At 41.8% G+C, this 21337-nt stretch overlaps 1 protein-coding gene across 1 annotated transcript in view; it reads right to left on the reverse strand.

Moving 5' to 3' along the window:
- Positions 1-21337, reverse strand: part of Prim2 (DNA primase subunit 2) — a 224475-nt gene that overhangs the window by 152825 nt on the left and 50313 nt on the right. The window contains exons 6-7 of the mRNA XM_036167828.1: positions 21164-21259; positions 18196-18333 (exon numbers count right to left, since the gene is read on the reverse strand). Coding sequence (XP_036023721.1) covers positions 18196-18333; positions 21164-21259 — 234 coding nt within the window. The remainder of the gene's footprint in view (positions 1-18195; positions 18334-21163; positions 21260-21337) is intronic.

Here is a 21337-nt window from a genome sequence, read left to right on the forward strand (position 1 = left end):
TCTTTAATCTTCTCAGAGACTATACCCTGAGTTCACTTCCTCCTTCTGGCACATTCCTTTTCCAGTTTCCTCAGGCTGTACTTCCACATCTGTGCCATCCTTACGAATGGCCCTTAGGTGTACGTCCTCAACTCTTCACACCATTCTATGTCCAACCCTGCCTCAACACATCGCTGAACACTCTCTTCTGTCCACAGCTTCTTTTCTGAATATTGGGATTGATTTCCAATTATATATCAGATGTTGTCACAGGGGTCTATTTATATGGCACTGTAAGCCAAATGTGTCCAAATCTAAAAGTGTTGCTCCTTGACTCCCACTATGCAAACAGACCTGTTCTCACCAAAACTTCTCTTCCAATGCCCTTCAAAGTACAATCTAGTACTGAGTGCCCATGGCCTAAAATCTATGGGGCCTCCCCTCTACAGAATGAGTATGGGCACAGATACAAGAAAGATGACCATGTCTGGGAAGGAAGGGGTGAACCTCTCTCTCACTAACATGGCAAAACCAAATCAAGGATAGGCTTTCACACCTAAGTTCTTCTTTATAGAGCATGAGCCACAGGGGCAATTAGGAAATAGTTGATGAAATTAATAAAACCATAAAAACACAAGTGATACAACCACCTCTAAATTTAGTCTTTATTCAGCTTTTGTCTTTTAAACTCAGACTTGGGCTTCTTTAAATTTAAAAAAAAAAAAAAATACTTTTGACTGACACAAACTTTCTCTTCTTGGGCTACCTCCTTAAAATTTCTTCTCATTTTTATGGTCCCCTACCTACCTCTTTCTCACTGACTCTCACTATCATGGCATTGGTATCCACTCACGTTGAAGCCCTATTTATAATACCTTTGAAGAAGTTCATTCTATACTACAATTCCTCAAAGTTGCTTCTATGTCTCTACTGAGGGCAAAATCCTGTTAAAACACTGATTTGTATGTATTTTTGTATATACTGATCAGTAAGTAGCAGGATGGTAGACACATGGCAAATGCATGGGTCCTTTTATTTAAACAGTGAAAACTGAGTACATTAGTGAACATCTCTGTTTTCAAGAATAAAACTGTTGCTTCACGGTGTTCAACAATTAGAGACCTCTTCCTTCTCTGGACTGGCAGGCGTAGCTAACTATAGAGTGATAATTTTCATCACTACAATAGCATCTGCTCATGTTGACCAGAGGAGGACTTAGTACTCGACACAAGAATCCTGACTTAAGCGACCTCTATTCTATACCTCATGTACAGACACTTAAGAAATATCGGTTCATGCAAATACTGCATAGGATACTAGGCTACATACTAGGAATATCAACCATACAACAGCCCCAGCAAGCTGAGTAGAAATTAATAAGGAAGAGGCGCAGACCTTTACTGTCGAGTAGCAAAGCTTCAACAGCCACTGCATCCAGCTGCTCTAAGCTTATAGTTGAAGTTCTTAACAAATGTATCAATACATATTATTCTACAGAAACATAAACTTCCTACAAATTACTATTATCTCAGTTAAACACTGGAGATAACCTAGATTCTTAGGAAAAATAATATTGACAAGTTGTCATCAGACTTCTATTAGAAAAGTAAATAGCTCTCATCATCCAGAATTTTCTTTTTAAAAAAATTCTCTTATACTTCATCAATGTTTTATATTACAAATTAATACAAAATACTTCTTCCTCAATTATTTATTTTAGATGCTCAATGAATAGGCACTACTGAACCTTTAAAATATACAATATGCTGCATGGTAAACACTAGGAACACCAAGTTGGAAAAGGAACAATGTATCCCTTTGTCTCTATGTTCTCAACCACAGTAGGCGTTCACCTTCTTCAAATTTGTATTGTTTGTGATCATCCTTTGCAGATAGGAAAAGCGGCTTCCTAACAATCTCACTCTGGTAGTACTCCTTCTCTGAGCTGAAGCCTAGGTACATCTCAGTCCTTGCCACAGCAGATCTCCAGTAACAGCCACTCAGTCCTGGAGACCATTCTTCACTTTTCCAAATCCTTCCAGATCTAATCACATCCTCTGCATGGTCCTCATCAACACATTCACAGCCAGTGCGTTCTGCTCTCACACTAATTTCTATCTACCTGCATAGCACTTAAAGTCTATGAGACAATACTAAGTACATCTACATCATTTAAAGCCATGGCAACAATGCTAAGTGTGGTGTGCCTTCTAATAGACACTATACATAGTCAAGGAAATACATTCAAAACCCAGAGACTACTTCAGTGTTTACCAAGATCTTAAGACAGAAGATTTGACCACTTTGGCAGCACATTGGTTTTTATATTCATCCGAGTATTTTCTATTAGCAAAACTTTTTAATTAGCCAGCATAGCCGAGTTCTTAAAAGTGAAATTTCATGAAGTGGCGGAGCCTCTCCTTTCTATGTAAGTGACTGGTGTCGCTGTTGCCTTTACTCCCAGGAAGAAAGTCCACTAATCAGAACAGCCAACAAGTAGGATCTGGGATTTGCACGGTAGTTCTCATTTTCTATTTCCTTCAGTATTTCAACGTATTTTGTTGTAGGCTAAGGAGTGATTTACAGAATGAAAGTGAATGTATCCATTCCTGTAGTTTTAACATGAATGTCCCCAGAGGCTCCTATGCGGGGGACACTGGTCCCCAGCCGGTGACAGCCGGTGGTGTCTGTGGAGGTGGTAGAAACTGTGAGACTAAGTCTAGCTGGAACTGGTCACTGTGGGCACAACGATGAGACACCAACATCCACCCATGGTCCCGGCCCAAACATTCTAATGTGCCATCTCACCACCCTACTGCGGCCAGAGTCCCCCATCCTGCCTCCCCTTCATGGACCCAAAGAAGCAGCTCCTCCCTCAAGCTCCCTCTGTCACAGCAACAACAACAACAAAGTAACTAGCATACAGATGTCCTCGCTAATCTTTGTGACAATTTAACACAAGCGCAAGGCCCTGGGTTCGATCCTCAGCTCAAAAATAAATAAATAAATAAATAGATAGATAGATAGATAGATAGATAGATAAGTAAATAGCGGGCCAAAGACAGGCAGTGGTGGCACATGCCTTTAATCCCAGCACTCAGAAGGCAGAGCCAGGCAGATCTTTGTGAGTTCGAGGCCAGCCTGGTCTACAGAGAGAGAGCCAGGAAAGGTGCAATGCTACACAGAGAAACCCTGTCTCCAAAAACCAAAAAACAAACAAAAAAAAAAAAAAACAGGCCAAGAAATCCAGTAAGCAGCACTCCTCCACAGCCTCTGCATCAGCTCCTGCCTCCAGTTCCTGGTTTGAGTTCCTGGTTTGAGTTCCTGGCTTCCGTTATTGGACTGTCATTCAGGACCAATGAACCCTTTCCTCCCCAAGCTTCTTTTGGTCATGGTGTTTCATCACAGCAATAGAAACCCTAACTGAGACAATGCACCACAAATGAATGAATGAATGAGTAAATAAATGAATGAATAATTTCACTTGACAGTTTACACACTTCATTTACCAAACCGTACTTTTATTTAAGACCGTCCCCTCTGTTTCTTCTGTCTGCTGAGTTTTTGCCAGTCATCACTTTCTTAACTTGTATTGTCTATCAAATTTTTTGTCTAAACTTTCAAATAGTTTGAGTTCCACTTCTATTTTCTTTCACTTCTTCCAAATTGCTGTTTTTTAGCCGGTCAGTATCCCAGCTGTAAGGAATGTGGTCTATCTCCAAATGCTCCAGACACCGATTTTCTGATAATAAGCTTCTGTTTCCCCAAAATTCCCATCAATGGTCTAAGCCATGAAAAGCAAACCCGGAGCTATTGAGGTTTCCTTAGTGAAAGAAGAATTGGAGCATTTTGAAGAAATCAGGACAGAAGACCCATGGCTCTTACAATCCCTATCATTCTGCTCATTTCTAGGAAAAGTAACAAGTCATTTAAACATAAGAAGACTCCTTCCCTTACAAGCTGCACAGCCTAATGTAGTTACTGTTTCATCACTGTCTGACTCTAGTTTATCTCCTCACAACAACTGTTGCATAACTTTTCAGACTAATCTAAAGCTTCCTAAATAACTTCTTAAATATTTCCTATTAGAGAAAGAAAAGCTAAAAGTACTAAGATACAACTTCAGCCTAACACAATAGGCAGGATTTTTTTTTAACTCTAAAATCCCACATATTAAAGAGCTAAAGACATTGTCATAAGTGCAGGCTGATGGATCACATTAAAAAGGCAGGTCCATAAAGTATCGAGTGCACTAAACTACTTAACTCCGGCTGGGGAGAAGACTCAATGGGTAAAACTTCGCCATGTAAGCATGAGGACTGGAGATTAGCGCTCCCCCACCCTCCCCAGCACCTACATAAAGAACCTTCATAATGGCACATGCACCTGCAATCCTAGCTCTGGAAAAGGCAGAAAAAAAGAGAATTGGCCAGCAAGTCTAGCCAAATTGGTGAGCTCTGGGTTCACCGAGAGACCCTGTCTTGGAGATAAGGTGGAGAGCCATTGAAGAAGACACCGACATCAACCCCTGGAGTCCACACACATGCTCTCACCTACACACACACACACACACACACACACACACACACACACACACACACACACACACACACACACACACACACACATACACACGAGACTTTCTGACTCAATAATTTCTAAATTTATATGAACATGCCAAACATAAAGATCAAGTTTACATAAGAAGAACATCCACCATTACATGTGAGTGCAAACACAACGGAAATGATAAAGTTCAATGCCACTGAGATGAATAAATAAATTATCAAAACATACATGATGGGGCTGGCCCTGGCTCAGTGGTCAAGAGCTCTTCTTCTCTTGTAGGCAGCCCAGGTTTGGTTCCCAGCACCTACCTACATGGTGGTTCACAAACATTTCTAACTGCAGTACCAGGGACCCAATAGACTCTTCTGGAACATGTTGCATGTACAAACATGCAGACAAAGCACACATAAAACAAAATACTTTAATAATATCTCAATGACAGATAATAGTCATTTAACGCTATTAAGTTGGGTGGGGTTGTTCATGCCTGTGATACCCACACTTATGATGCTAAGGCAAGAAAATAACAAGTACATAGTAAGATCTTGTCTCAAGAAAGAAAAGGGGTGGGGGAGAATACTGTGATATTTAGAGAAAACACTTTTGAAAGAATGTTAATGAGTTCTAAATGTTACATGCCATACTATCAAGAATATAAACTATATAATTCTATCTTAACATATTCTGATACTTCACAAATTTTCTACAGGATGGCTTACAAAAATTAGTATAAAACATTTTAATCAGTTTTCCCCCAAAAAAGCCCCCTCAATATTAAAAATACTCATTTAATTATAAAGTACCAAACCAGATTATAACACTATATTAGCTGAGATCTATTTTATAAAGGGGGAAAATTGACAACTTAAATAATTCCATCCTTAAAATGATTAAATTGTATGATTTTTTTACTATGATGTCACATAATATGAATAGAGAAGAAAACTCCTACATCATTTCATGAGGCCAGAACCAACTGGGTATTGAAATCAGAATGGTGTTATAGTACAACACTCTAGACCAAATCCTTTATGAGAAATAAAGAAAACATTTAGCAACAAATTTCACGTAGTACGTTTATGCCATGAATGCAAAACTGGTTTAATGCTTTTAAATCATTAAATCAGACACATTAATAAACTGAAATTTTGTTTAACCACATAGTCATCTCAATAAAAAAAAATACACCAGACAAAATTCGATATGCATTCCTAAACATTAACCCTGCCACCCCAGCAAACTAGAAATAGAAAGCTGTTTTCTTAATTCTGATGAGAGAAGATCTTTGAAAAACACGTTAACTACTACAGAAAGACCCGGGATCTGGGTCGGAGCCTGTGGCTTTGGTGGAGTCAGGGGTCCATGTCACAGCAGGGGCCATACAGATATGGGTGGCCTGTGCTACCACTTTGGGGCCAGGGTGTCATCTGTGCCCAAGCTACCGCTGAAGGCTTGGGTCCGTGGCTCTGTAGTGACTAGGGCCAGATTAACATATGTGGGTCCCATTACCACCTAATGCCATGAAGAAGCCCGGGGTCAAACCGGCCGCCTGATATCCGAGGGCCAGGATGCATCCATGTCTGAGTGGCCTGCGATGCTACTCAGTGGCATAGCGACGTATGGGCCGGACCCGCAGCTGAGGACCATGTCAGGGTCCCTGGCCCCACTGAAGCTAGGGTCTGTGCTGGTGTCCAGTGCTCCCGCTGCCATCGAAGATCATGCAGACACCCAAGATCAAGGGCCAAATTAATGTCTCAGGGCCATGCTGCCATTGGGGGCAGTGGTGCCCTCCAGGCCCAGATGCTGCTAAGGTCCATGTTGGGTTCCATGGTCCTTTCATGGCTGGGGGTCTGACCTGAGGTCCCGGTGCTGCATTGCCACTAATGGTCATGCAGGGGCCCAGGGTTGGGGCCACGGCCTGAGGCCTTGGCTGCCGGAACCATTCCCTCCTGGGTGGCCATTCCTTCCGCCCAGAGCCAGGATGTCGTGGGGACTAAGCTGCTGCCAAGGACCATGTCTGGGTCCATGGTTCAGCCACAGCTGGGGTCTGTGTTGGTGTCTGTGGCCAATGTCACCTCAGGAGGCCTTAGGAATCATGCAACATGAAACTAGAGGGCTATAGTTAGTCGGTAGCTGGCCTAGCCTCCCATGGGCCACTACAGCAAGAGAGCTGGCCCTTGCACTAGGGAGAGAGAGCCCCCACCCCTCACCACTGGTGAGGATGGACCTACCCTGAGGGTATGCATGTGGGGCAGCTGACTCGGACACCACACCAGAGGCAGGTGGCCCCAGTGGCTCAAGCTAACCTGCCTAGAGGAGCTCTGGTGAGGATCCAGTGAGGATGGTGTACCAAAAACCAGTAGCCTTGAACGACCAACGACTCACTGCAATGAACAGTTGCCAGTCGCGCTGATGGGAGAAAAGGACATACTCTATGACACACCGGAGCCTCCAATGCCACCAGCACGATGGCGAGGCGGTGAAAGTCAGGAGAGAGGGAGAAGCAGAGGTGTCTGTTTCTGGTGTGGTTCTTGTTCTGTTATGGTTTACTGGGGTTTTTGCTTGTTTTTTTGTTTTGTTTGTTTGTTTTTGCTCTTTTTTGTTGCTTGCTTACTTTGTTTTGCTTCCTTTTGTGGGTAGGGATGCAACAGGGATGGGGAGGATATGGGGGGACTGGGAGGTGAACATAATTGGGGTGCATGATGTGAAACCCCCAAAGATTCAATAAAGAAGTTTTAAAAATTAAATAAATAATAAAAAGGAAGCACTGGGAAAACAAAGAGAATTATAAAGAAGTGTGATCAATATATAAATAAACTAATGCAATAGAGTCCCAAAACAAAATATGGTAGGATATAGCCCAGCAGCATTTTCTACATTAAATACACTACAGACTTTTGTTCATTTTTCTAAGCTATTTCTATTATAATGTCTTCATTTTCTAAATTTAAAGCTGTTACTAATAAACTCCCCCCTCTTAATTATTTATCTCTTTAGCCTTTGCATTGCTGTATCAGTAAGGAAAGTTTAAGACAAACGAGGCTATAAGGAAAAGAGAGAAGAATACAACCTGAAGTGTGGCTATGAAGGCCCAAAAGAGAAATGTACTTCCAAATCACGTACAGGACCCATACTGGGGAAACCACTTATTCTAAACTACTCAGTCCATCCTCTAAAATACAGTGTTTTAATCGGCCTCAGCTACAAAAGCAGGAAGGACTCATAAAGAAACAGACTTGATGGCTTAAATGAGAGCATGTTAACTGGGTAGCTTGCAGGCAAGGATTGCTGTGGCGGCTTCCCCGCACCCGGACAGAGTGAGAAATAACCTATCTGTTTGTTTCAACAGTCCTCACTCACTAGCTGCAGATTTTTCTTCAGACAGCTGAGCCCTAGCCAACTGAAAGGGTTTTATATTTTGACAAAGATGTTGTTATTCGCCTTGCCTTGCTACCTCCCACAGCCAAGCTTTGGAACTTTGAGATATGTGAAGGCAAAGTTGCAAACATCCATTCCCAAGAATTGACTTTTCACAATTCTTAAGAGTAATCAACCTGAATTTAGTAATTTAAGTGATAAAGGCAAGATCAACCAGATCATTCTGAAAACAGAAAAAAATAAAAGACTGACTAGTCCCTTACCACTGAGCCCCTGAATCACATAAGGTTACCTTAGATTCAAACAGTCTGGATTTTTAGTTTCTAACTCAACCCAGTTTCTATGGGGGGCGGGAGGGAGAGAAGAAAAGAAAGTCGGGCTCCTTTTGCCTCCACCCCATCCCTTCTTTGAACATGGTAAGGGCCAACAACCCACTTGTCCAAACTTTAAAGCATGTTCCAGTCGGGCAGTGGTGGCGCACACCTTTAATCCCAGCACTCGGGAGGCAGAGGCAGGCAGATCTCTGTGAGTTTGAGGCCAGCCTGGTCTCCAAAGTAAGTTCCAGGAAAGGCGCAAAACTACACTGGGAAACCCTGCCTCGAAGGAAAAAAAAAAAAAAGCATGTTCCATTAACTCACAAGTAAATGGTATAGTGAACGCATGAGAAGTGAATCCCTGAGTGGAAGGGATTGCATGCCCACTAGATACACCTCAACAACATTCAGCAGACCCAACACCATAACCCTTTGTTTGTCTCTACCAAAAGTGGTTGATGACATAAAATACTTACTCTCCCCCAACAACGAGGGCCACGAGGCATAGTCTTCCTACAGGGGCATATATGGGATTTACAGGGGAATAAGTAAAGGGCGGCAACTCTGAGAAAGCATTAGCTGCCTAGATGAAGAGGAGCGGATAGCTGGTCTTCCAAACGCCAGCATGAGAAATGAAGCCAAGAAGCCAGGATCTTTATCACTGCACTGAGAGGCACTGGCCATAGGAAACGTGTAAAAGGACTTAAGAGCTATTCTCTGACTTTACTGAGCCAGTACAGTACTGCGAACCTGTCTCAAACTCAGGTTATGAAGAATGCTTGCTTCTCACTACCGCCGCTATCCAGCAAAGGAACCCTTCAGAGACACCAGTGAAACTCAAGGATCTCAACATTGAAAGAGTGCTTTAACATCACGTGAAACTAAAGGAGAAATAAGCAAATTCTTCCCTCCCACGCCCACATATGCCCCTCTGAGAAACACTGGCTGAGGCATAAACAGATCTCTTAACGTAAACGTAGAGAAGTAACATAAATCTCTGTGGACAATGCAGAGAAACAGTATCTATGACTTTTAGTAAGTGGCTCACACCTATAATCCTAGCATTTGGGAGGCAACGGCAGAATTGCTGCAAAAAAAGAAAAGATTAATGAAAACCTCCTGATGAAACTTTAAGCTACTGGAAAGGGAAGTCTATAAATGCACATTGCTATGGTCTGTTTGGATTATAGCTGCCCTGCCAAAATCTATTGCTTTAACCCTTACAGTCGGTGCAAACTATGGAGTTTCGGGTGGACAGGGACAAAAGACAATGTCCTGGTTCCCCATCTTGCTCACTATTCTGCTTCCAGTGAACAAACAAGTCATCTTCCAGGTTCAATTATCTACTTTCCAGAGCACCACCCTATTGACACCTCAGCTCACTCACTGTGTCCCAACTCAACAAATACAACTGTGCATGGAACTGAAATCACAGTATCAAAAAGGACAGTCATAACTTCTTAAACCATAACTTGAGTTCTTTCCATATATTTCTAAAAATAGCATACCTATACAATAAGTTTCTGTTTTCCCCTTTCCTCCCTCCAGTCTCTCTCCAAACTCTCAAATCAATAGCCTCTTTTTCTCTGAGCGAGAGAGAGAGAGAGAGAGAGAGAGAGAGAGAAATTGTATAGCAGTTTCCTCTGAGACTGAAACTTTCCATCTCCCAGGAAAAAAAAAATCTCAAAATTGCTTCAAGAAGTTCCTGAAACTGACCAGATTCAGTAAGCCCCTGAGAGTCACTCTCAGACAAGACAGGCTACAAAAAACGGCTGAGAGCAGACCAGCTGCCTGGAAGACCCAGAAACCAGTGAAGTGGTTTTATACAAACTAAGCCACGTGAAAAGGACACTCCAACCTGTTGAGTTACATGCAGACTATGCAGCATACTCAAGATGTCCTGCTTTCGTGATCTGTCACTCATGCTGGGGTGGCTTTGGTGATGCAGCTGTCTTTGAGTCAGTTCTGCTCCTGTGAGTAACCCTTTACCCATGTTCTTGTAAATACCTCCAGTGAAACTCATTGGTTCACCAAGTCAGACGTTGGTGGTATCCATACTTCCATCTGTCATGGACTCCTTATCTGGGTGAGTAGAATGTGTGTGTGCATCTCCACAGTAAAAGTCTATCACACAACAATTGTGTGTACAAATGTATTGTTATAAAAAAAAAAAAAAACTGGCAGAGGAATAAAAACCTGGGAACGGGGTGCCAAGGGGGGATGGAGGAATGAGATCAATAGAGGAGGAGGAGGGAGGAAGGACAAATAACAAGGTTATTTGACAAACCTAAAGAGATCCTATTATTTTATATTCATCTAAAAATTCTACATAAGACAGGTAATTACAACATAGAAGAGGGGCTGAAGAGATGCTCAGTGGTTAAGAACACTTTCTGCTCTTGCAGAGGACCTGAGTTCAGTTCCCAGCACCCACATGGCTGCTCACACCCATCTGCAGCTCTAGTCCTAGGGGATCCAACACCCTCTTCCAGCCTCCTCGGTCATTAGGCATGCATATGATACACAGACACACATGCAATCAAAACTCCCATGTATGCAAAGCTTTTCATCATTAAAGTAAATAAACAAAAATAGACTGCAGACAGAAAACTCTGACCCTGTGAATTTTGGTGGGAGTCAAGCTGTGTGTCACATCACCCTTAGTTCTCTCTATAGAATCAACTAGACATAGTTTCCTTTTTTGTTTTCATTTTTAGCCTTGAATTTACCAATTACTCAAGCACATTGGAGGAAACATTTTCTGTCTCACTCCACCTTCTAAAACACAAGCTGCCAACCTAACCTCACAGGGTTATTTAAATAAGGGGAAAAGCTTCCAAGGGATTTTATTTCTAAGTCACAAATTTTCAACATGTGTAAATCAGAAGACAGATTCTGTACTCCCTGAAAAAGTTCTACGTGTGTGCGTGCAATTAAATAGACAGGCAGTGAAGCCAAACACATAGGATTAGAAACCTGAACTGATGAATGGAGCTGGCGGGCAGACTGGTGACGAGGCTCAGTCCAGGGTACAGACAAGGAAAAAACTAAAGGGAAAACAGCAGCCGTCTGTCTTCCACTCCCTGCCCTCCACCACCTGCAGCTCAGAAAGAGCCAAACTCAAGCCAAGGCTGACATCTTTGAAGCCCTCTGAACAATTAAGGCCCAGACCAAGTTCATCTCTGTATAGTGTTTGCTGTCTCTTTACTCCATACACCATCCCTCCCCCACTGCTGTGTCCTGAAAGACCAATCACACTCGTCTCCCCAGCAGGGGTTTTGCCTGGCACATTGAATACTTAAGAAAAGTTACTGAATTGATATGAAATAAATATCCTTTTGCTAGGGGCTAGGGAGAAAAGTCGGTAGCACAGTGTTTTCCTTGTGTGTGAAGAACTTGGGTTCAAAAATACAAAATTATAGTTACGACAAAAATAAATGCCAATCAGTTACAAAAGAAAACCAAACACTCCTTGTCAATATGCTTTCTGTGGCACAGATTAAGCAACCAGAGTGAAGAAGAAACACAGGTGACTTAATCTACTATGTGGTCAGTCCCCTTCTATAAGACAAAGTTGACCGTTTCTTGTGATGTCAATTCTAATGTGCCACGTGTGTAGGTTTTCTCTCCTCTCTAGCTCTTCTCTCATTAACGATGAAGCAGAGAACTGGAACTCAGAGTCATGCAGGTACATAATTATCACTGTTATAAAATTACACCCTCAACACTATCAATCCTGTAGCATTTTTCATATTACTAGTTCCCCTGTTCAAAAACTTTTAAATTGAAAACCCAACAGGTGATGCATCCTTCTTTGTAGTGACTAAATAATTTTTGTTCTGTAAGAGCAGAACTGTCGAAGAATTGTATTTACAAGTACCCCCTCATAGAACTATTTCAGTAATCAGGTGTTTCCTAGCAACTGAATCTGCTGGCATTTTCTCCTCACAAGTAGGCAACAGGAATAAAATCGGTGCTTCACAAACTCGTTAGTACAGACTCAGTTAAAAGAAACAAGACACAGTGTGTAAACTACCCACTGCTCTCTAAGCAGTCTGCACGGAAGCTTTCCAATGGGTGACTATCATTCTTTATATGGTCAATAACCTTAGAGACAGGAGTACTTACAAAGGAACGTGGGACTATCTGACTTTTACTAGAAATGAGGGAGAAAGAAAAACACAAGAGTAGACTTTCTGAAGTCAGAAATAACTGTCATTGAGAGTTCAGACAGTTCTACATATATCACTCTGGGCACATATATCCGGGGCTTTGTTCTCATTTTGTAGACAACTGAAGTGCATCCATTCTGATTTCTTTTTTCCAACAAAATGCATCCAAACATACAGTTCTCGCAGGCAATTCATCAGACCTAGGTAGCCAATCTTCACAAGGCATGGTATTGGGCATTAGAGATAATTAAGTTGATTCCAGCATAATCTTTACCCTACAGCCACTAAAGTGCTTAGAGAAGTTTGGTTGGACCTAGGAAAGGCAACAGACTATTAAAAAGGCACTGAACTCAAGATGTTACATTAGAACTAGGCAGGAGACCTGTATCCTTCACTAATGGACTCCATGAGTTTGGAAGCCATATTAAACCTATATAGACAAAATAGGAAGCTCCATATTGAGAAAATGCTCCATCAGATTGGCCTGGTGTTGTTTCTTGACTAATGATTGATGGGGAAGGGACAAGTTCACTATGGGTGGCACTAGCCCTGGGCTGGTGGCCCTGGGTTCTATAAGAAAGCAGGCTGAGCAAGCCATGAGGAGCAGGTCAGAAAGCAGCATTCCTCCATGGCCTCCACTTCAGTTCCTGCCTCCAGGTTCCTGCCTGCAGTCCCCACTCTGGCTCCCTTTAATAATGGACTGCAGGTGGAAGTGTGAGCAAAATAAACCCTTTCCTCCCAAAGTTGCTTTTAGTCATGATGTTTTGTCACAGCAACAGAAACTCTAATTAAAATAGGCGGTATTCTAGTTTGCTTCACTTTTCTTATTTCTTTTCCTGCTTCCATATTAGTTTTAAAGGTTTGTTGAGCTCTTGTGTTTGATACGATTGTTTTTTCCCCGAATCTGGTTTGTCCGTCTGAAGTTATGCTATCTTCCTCCTATAAATATTCCTCTAAGAACTTTCTGCTGGCATGGCTGTCATGAATTCTTTTATTTGTGTTTGTCTTGAAATTCTTTTATTTCTCCATCAGTTTTGAAAGATGGCTTTGCAGTATATAACATTTTTGGTTCTCAGTTGTTTACTTTCAGAGCCTGAAACAGCTCATTCATTCCTGCTTTTTTACAACTGCAGATGAAAAGCCTGGGGCAATCCTGATATTTCTGCCTTGGTATGTAAGTTGGTGTTTCTCCTACTTTTAGGATTATTTCTTTACTTTGTATCTCTGACACCCTAACTATAATATGTCATGGAGAATTTCTTCTCTGGTCATGTCTACTTGGAGTTCTATGAGCATCGTGTGCTTAAAAGCCTATTTCTATACATTTCTAAAGTTTTCTCCTACAATTTCACCAAACAGTCTGTCCATTCCATTCAGTTTACCTCTGCTCCTCCTTCCACACCATCAATACTCAAATTTGTGTCACAGACTTCTTGGAAAATATTATCCTTTTTTATGAATTATGCCTTAATTTTTTTCCTTATATATGTCTGTTTGTATTATTGTCTTGATTCTGTCCTCCATCCCTGAAATACATTCTTTTCCATGGTCTTATCTGTTAAAGATATCTCTTGTGGTTTTTATCTGAGTATCTCCTTCAGTGTTTCAATCTCCTTGCCAAATTTCCCCTCCATATTTTGAACTTTCATCACCAATTTATTAACTGTTATGTTCATTTTGGACACTATCTTGTCAACGTCATGGATAAGTTTCCTTAATTTATGCATCTATTTGACTCTTATAAGTGATGGTTAATTCTCTTGAACAATAAGGCTCTAAATTCCTTCTCAGACATTTCAGTTTCTGTAATTTTGAATTCCCTTATCAGGGATGGATCATGAGTAGTGGTTATGGCATATTCTTTGTATTGCTTTGTGATGTTTTATGCATCTGTTGAAGACCTCATGCCAGTTCCTCTTAGCTTGTTCCATTAAATAGAAAGTGAAGGAACACTACCAAATTCATTCTATGAAGCCAGTATCATCTTGATACCATATAAGGGAGGGAGGGAGGGAGGAAGGAAGGAAACTACAGACCAATGTCTTTGATGAACACAGATGGTATGGTGGCTTAGTCACCAGGGAGTGGCATTGTTTGATAAGATTAGAAGGTGTGGCCTTGTTGGAGGAAGTGTGTCACTGGGGGTGAACTTTGAATTTTCAAAAGTCCATGTCATACCCACTCTAGCTTTTTCTGCCAGTGTATCAGGATGTAGCTCTCAGTTCCTTCTCCAGCACCATGTCTACCTGCTGCCATGCTTCCCGCCATGATGACAATAAACTAAACCTCTGAAACTGTAAGCAATCTGCCAATTAAATACGTTCTTTTATAAAAGCTGCCTTGCAGCCGGGCAGTGGTGGTGCACACACCTTTAATCCCAGCACTCAGGAGGCAGAGCCAGGCGGATCTTTGTGAGTTCAAGGCCAGCCTGGGCTACCAAGTGAGTTCCAGGAAAGGCACAAAGCTACACAGGAAAACCCTGTCTCAAAAAACCAAAAAAAAAAAAAAAAAAGCTACCTTGGTCAGGGTGTCTTCACAGCAGCAGAACAGTGACTGAGACACGTGGAAAGATTTGTAACAAAACCCTCGCAAACAGAATTCAGCAACACATTGAGAAAATTACACATTATGGCCAAGTTGGCTTCATCCCAGAAAGGCAAGGTTAGTTTGATATAGATAAATTAATAAACTCATCTGAATAAATATGAGGAATTTCCAAATGAGTCCTCCTGCTTCCACTTGTCCCATACCTCCAAAGTAACCTACGTCAGAAATTGTCAGGCCACATCATCCCTTATCCCAAACTTCCAATCCATAGCCTACAGTAAGATAAAAACACAACTTCTTTGCCCTGTTTCACTCAGCTTCCTACATCCAGCCCTTGAAGTCTTACCTCACTCACTTCTAGCTCACCATGCTTCTACAGCACTGGCCTGTCAACTGAGAGAACATCAGTGCTCCCTCCCTGAGGCCTCAGCGCTAATGACATTTCCTGTCCACAACAGACTTTTCTCTGTGTGTGTGTGTGTGTGTGTGTGTGTGTGTGTGTGTGTGTTTAGTAATTATCTATCTGCCATTAGAATATAAGCTTTATGAGAAAATAAATTATGTTTATCTAAGTATAAGATCTGTGGTATATAAAATAATGTATAGATAAATAAGTAAAATGTTATTAAGAAATAAATCATCACGGGAGGGGCTACACCTTCTTAGATTGTTGGGTGAGACAAGAAAATAACCTCTCATCATTCACCTAACTTCTAATCATCTACCGGATCCCAACTCACACATTTCACCTACTGTACAGCTGGTATATTTTCTCAGAGTGTAAAGAGATAAACCCCCTCATTATACAATCCCTTACAATAGCACAGCTACCATCCACCATTCCTGAAAGTTACAAACACAAACCTGGCTATACCAGTTGCTAGCCAGTGTGTGCCCGGCTACATTTTCCTCATCTGTGTGATGTGGATTACAATCCCTGTCTGTCAGAAGCTTGTAGTGACTATCAAAGAGATGGTAAATAATATTCAAAGAGTGTACACAATAAATAGTGGGGGGGGGGTCCTTTCTTCTACAGTATCTATCAGTTCTGTAGAATTGTACTCAATATGATCGAGTACCAGATACTAAACTCAAAAGAAGCTTCATCAAGGCAGACAGAGCCCTTACTCTCAAAGAGCTTACACTTCAGTGAGGGAGAAAGACACAATGAAAATGGCTTCACTGCGGCAGCAGGGAGTCTACTGAGGGAAGTGGGACCTCTCCTGCATACAGGTAAGTCAACTGCAGAGAAGCAGCTGGACACTAATGGGGACACTAGTGTCACTCATACAACTTCTGGACCAACACACTCCATTATTGTTTAAGATACCACAGATCCGTTTCCATGACCAGCACCTGGGGAGCTGGAGTGAAAGACAGCGTGTACTGCAACCTCTGAAGCAGGGAAGCATCGGGACACTTTCTGTAAACAGAATTGAGGAAGGAGCCTCAACCGCCTCAAGGTTGATGCCCACATCCCCAAAGCTTTCAGAAACATGGTGATGGTTTTGGTGACTATGGAGAATAGGAGCCACTACTAGATTTAGTGGACAGCATTCGCTGCTGTCTAATGTCAATGTGAAAAGAATGTACCTATTTCACACAAAGAAGTGCTGTCCAAAACATCAACAAATTGAAAAACAAGAACCACAAAAGAAAGAGAATGGCAGCCAACAAACAGGTCCATAGTGGTAAAGTCACTATTCTTATTCATAAATACACTGTGGAACAGAGTACATCACAGAGAAATGAACAAACAATTTATGCTGTGGGATGTCTTTCTGTATGCTATGAATATGTGTGGCTCCAATTGGATCATAAATAAAATTGTTTTGACCTATGGCAAAAAAGCTTACAGCCAGGCGGGAAATCCAAGCAGAAATACAGAGAGAAGAAAGGCGGAAAGAAAGAGACGCCAGCTGCTGCTGAAGGAGCAACAAGATGCCAGCAGACCAGAAACGCCATGGCCACGTGGCAACATATAGATTAATAGGAGTGGGTTAGGATGAAAGATTAGCTAGCCAGAAGCTGAAGCCATAGGCCATATAGTTTGTAATTAATATAAGCCTCTGTGTGTTTACTTGGGACCAAGCTGATGCGGGACCAGGCGGGACATAGGAAAACTTCTGGCTACAAATTTAAGAGCATCAACCATAATAAAAGTTTATAATGTATGATGGTAATTATGGATGAAGAAAGAATATTAACAGCCAAATATCTCCTCAGAGTGGAGAGTATAATTCAGAAGTAAACCATGTGTTAGCACATAAAGGCCCTCAGTTCCATCATTAACACCACATACCCACACATGCACATTTTCATGGAAAAACAGTTACATGTTCCATAAACTGCCTCACCTAATAAAAAGAATAAATATTGTAGTCTTCTCAAATGCTAACAGAACTGAATGATGCATGCTTAAGTGACCCTAGAGGGTTAATAATAATTATTTATACCAGAAAACACTACAATTTTGGCTCAAAAGGAAAGCTCAGCACATGTTCATACAACTGTCATTAGAGCTTCACGGTTACCCTTTGACTCTGAAGTACTCTTCCACATTTAGAACAAAAAAACATAAAAAACTGACCTAGATTAAAAGCCAAGTGTCATCACACTGAAGAAAGACTTCAACAAACTGAATATACTGTCATTTATTCAACACAGCTCTTCAATTATGTCACATAATCCTGGGCTACTTCCTCAGCAGTAGCCTGTCACTGTTTTTAGTACTGAAATATAAACACTTTCTCCTAGGGCTGTGGGCACACAGCTCAGTTGTAGATGCCTCCCCGGCAAGCACAAGGCCCTAGGTTTCAACTCCCAACACCACAAAATAAGAAAACCAAAACTTGCTTCTAAAATGCCCTCTGCTGTAAAAACATCGCAATTCACAACAGAAACCTAAGGGTTATTTCCACCAATGGCCACAGTGCTTTTAAGAAGCACATATGAAATCCATCTCCAAACAGAAAGGATTTGATGACTAACCTAGAGAGGCCACTGCCATAATTAGTCAGTTACCCCTTAGTGCTATTAGAAGAAGCAATAACAAAACTATGTGTGGAGACTAACATCAAAACCTAGGATTCCACAATTAACAACATAATACCACAGGCAATCAAAATGTCACTACAAAAATTAAATTAAATTAACTTACTCCATAAATGAGCACAAAACAAAATCATCGGGGATTTATAATGATGTCAAATAAAGAAGTAAACTGGAACACTTACTGCCAAAGCCTTAGACAGCGTAGCTCTGAACTCATTCAGGATGATGGCCACAATGTCTTTAAGCGGCACATAAGCAAGGCCATCTTCCAAATAGACCTTCCTTCCTCTGAACAGGTCCAGAGCGTCAGCAAAGGGGATCTGGGTTCAGAGTGAAACAGAGAAACAGATCAGTCTCTATTGCCAGATGGCTCTGAGACTTCAAACGTTCAGTCAAAATCCATTAGTCTTAGCAGCTCACATTAGGAAGAATTAATAGTATATAAATAAATGTTTTAGAGTACATATTTTAAAAGACAGTGACAATAATAATAAAGAGCCAAAAAAGAATGTGGTCTTTTAGTTATAACCTACAAATTTCTGAATTATAAACCCCAAAATTTCAAATTTCTACTTCAAAGTCTCTAAACATGCTATACTCACCTCATGACAGATTCAGAATTTTATGTCAAACAGTGTTTTTCTAATTTCCTTTAAAAAGTATCCAGTGCTAAAAATTACTTGTAATTGAAGTCAATTCCAAATCTGTTCATCTAAGTTTCTATTCCTCCACTGGAGAAGCACATGTGAAAAGCCTCTCAACACCGAGACATTGAAAATAATGACCCTTCAGTTTTATGTTAAATATCTGCCTGAAGCATTTAGTATTTATTTTAAAATGAAACAGAGATTAAGCCCTATGAATTGTCCCACCACTTAAGAGAGAAACATAACGTGATCTTAGTTGACTGTGAAAATCATTATTCTGGAAAATCTTTTTTTCATTCTTTTGAAAATGAGCAAAAACTTCAATGAAAAGTTTCCCAAGTTGTCTACTCATCCAGTCTTGGGAGACACTGAAATCTGTCTGCAATGTGGTACATCTGACGACACCTCACACTCTGAACAGATCATGTGTCATTGAAATATTTTTTATTTTATTTTATTTTAAAATTATGTTTATATGTGTATGTTTGTGTGGGGGGGGGGGTATGAGCACATGTTAATACACTGTCTAAAGTCTAGACAGGGTGTTGGATCCCCAGGGCTGAACTTACAGGCAGTTGTGAGCTACTAAATATGAGTTCTGGGAACCGAACCTGGGTCCTCTGGTAGAATAATATATGTTCATAACCATTGAGGAACGTCTCCAGCCTGCAATCACATGTCTTTTAACTAGAAAGCTCTTGACAAATGTACTGCTTCCCATGACTACAAACAACATAGTCCATGTCCCCAAAGAGTTAATAACTTACTAAAGGCAGGAAGAACTTACTAAAGGCAGGAAGAAACACCTGTGGAACAAAGCTCTCCACAGGGAGCCATGCGTGCTGTGGCTTGCCACAGGAGGTTCACCAGACCCAGCAGAGGCACAGGGCAGAAGGGTCAGCACAATGCAGGCAAGAGCAGAGGACAGCATTTGGAAGCAAGCTCTAGTCCAAGTCTAGAATCTATTCTAGTCTGCCACTGGCTTGTGATTTAGTGAGTGAGATAAAGTCCTCTGAGCCTCAGAGGACAAATCTGTAAACTGAGAAAGGAAAGAAGAGAAGCTAAATGACCCCCCTGCATCCTTTGCTGTAACAGTCTAGGCCTCCAGCTTACTGTGGTGACCACAGAAAACAAAAACACCCAGGCAGACAGAGCAATGGATGCTGTGACGGTCCAGCAATGGAAACGTGTAGTGTGAGTCAAAGACCAATCCTCATACACTAAGCTTGGAAGAAGGCTGGATGACAGCTCAATGTGAAGAAAAAGAAAAAGGTACAGAGAGCTAATATGGAGGCAAGACCTCAAGCATTCAACCTGGGCATGAGAGCCAGGCCTTTAATTCCAGCTATTCAGAACACTGAGGCAGGAGGATCACAAATTCATGTCCTGCCTGGGCAAGACCAACTTGGTCAACTTGCTGAGACACTGCCTCAAATCTAAAAATAAAAAATAAAAATGAATAAAAGGGGGAGGGAGCCTGTGTATAAAATTAAGTAAGTAGGTAAGGAAGAAAGCTGTACTTCCAAGTTTGCCGTGACTATCTGTATATCATTTCCAAAGGCGGTTACCAAGTTTTCAGTTAATTTCAGATTTTCTTCTTCCCCTCCACAGCTATTTATTCCCAAGTTATCTGGTAGGCTCTCAGAAAGAAGGTCTCTGCTGAGAGGACAGAGGAAACCGAGGTGGCCCAGCAGAGAAGCTGAACTAGGTTCAGAAAGCCATCCCCATAGGAAAGCAGAGTAGGCTCACAGATGACACAAAGACATAAGCCAAAGTGTGCGGAAGCACTGCCGAGGGAGTTGTCTTCGGTAGGCTGTCTACTACTGAGACAAAACACCACAACCAAAAAACAAGTTGGGGAGGAAAGGGTTTATTTGGCTTACACTTCCACACTGTTGTTCATCACCAAAGGAAGTCAGGACAGAAACTCAAGCAGGGCAGGAACCTGGAGCTTCCTCTGATGCAGGGGCCATGGAGGGGTGCTGCTTACTGGCTTGCTCACATGGCTTACTCAGCCTGCTTTCTTATAGAACCCAGGACTGTGGACCAGGGATGGCTCCACCCGCAATGGGCAAGGGCCCTCCCACATTGAGCTCTAAGAAAATGCCCTACAGCTGGAGCTCACGGAGCCCTTTTCTCAACTGAGGCTCCTTCCCCCCACGACTCCAGCTTGTGTCAGACTGACACAAACCCAGCCAGTACAGTGGTTTCTGGCGAAGCACCAGAAGAGTACTAGAGTACTAGAGAGAAGAGGGAGGCAGCCCCACACCATACGCAGGAGCCCAACAATGCCCAGAAGGCTTTCCTTCAACACAATGGCCCGGGGTGCAGTCAGAACCCCAACAAAGTGAGGAGGATGTCTGGGTGGAGCGTGGCCCAGCACTGGGCGATTCCTGAGTGTGACAACCAGATCTAGCCACACAAGGAAGTGGGAGGGGCTACACGGATGTGAGTTTAAACTGCAGGTAAAGCTAACATGACACGTGAGTAAATGTTTACATACCTTATAAACTGACTCCGATTCCCACCTCACCCCACTTAGGCTTGGCGAGGATGCAATGATGTCCTGTTCTCGGAGGGTCTTCTCTTCATCACTTATCTGAGAGGAAACACATCTGATGAGGCTTGCAAACTTACACTTCTTCAGTTCCAGTAAAGCAGTTTCTACTGTAGAGAC

This window comes from Onychomys torridus, chromosome 18 (genome assembly GCF_903995425.1).
Source record: "Onychomys torridus chromosome 18, mOncTor1.1, whole genome shotgun sequence".
Classification (NCBI taxonomy): domain Eukaryota; kingdom Metazoa; phylum Chordata; class Mammalia; order Rodentia; family Cricetidae; genus Onychomys; species Onychomys torridus.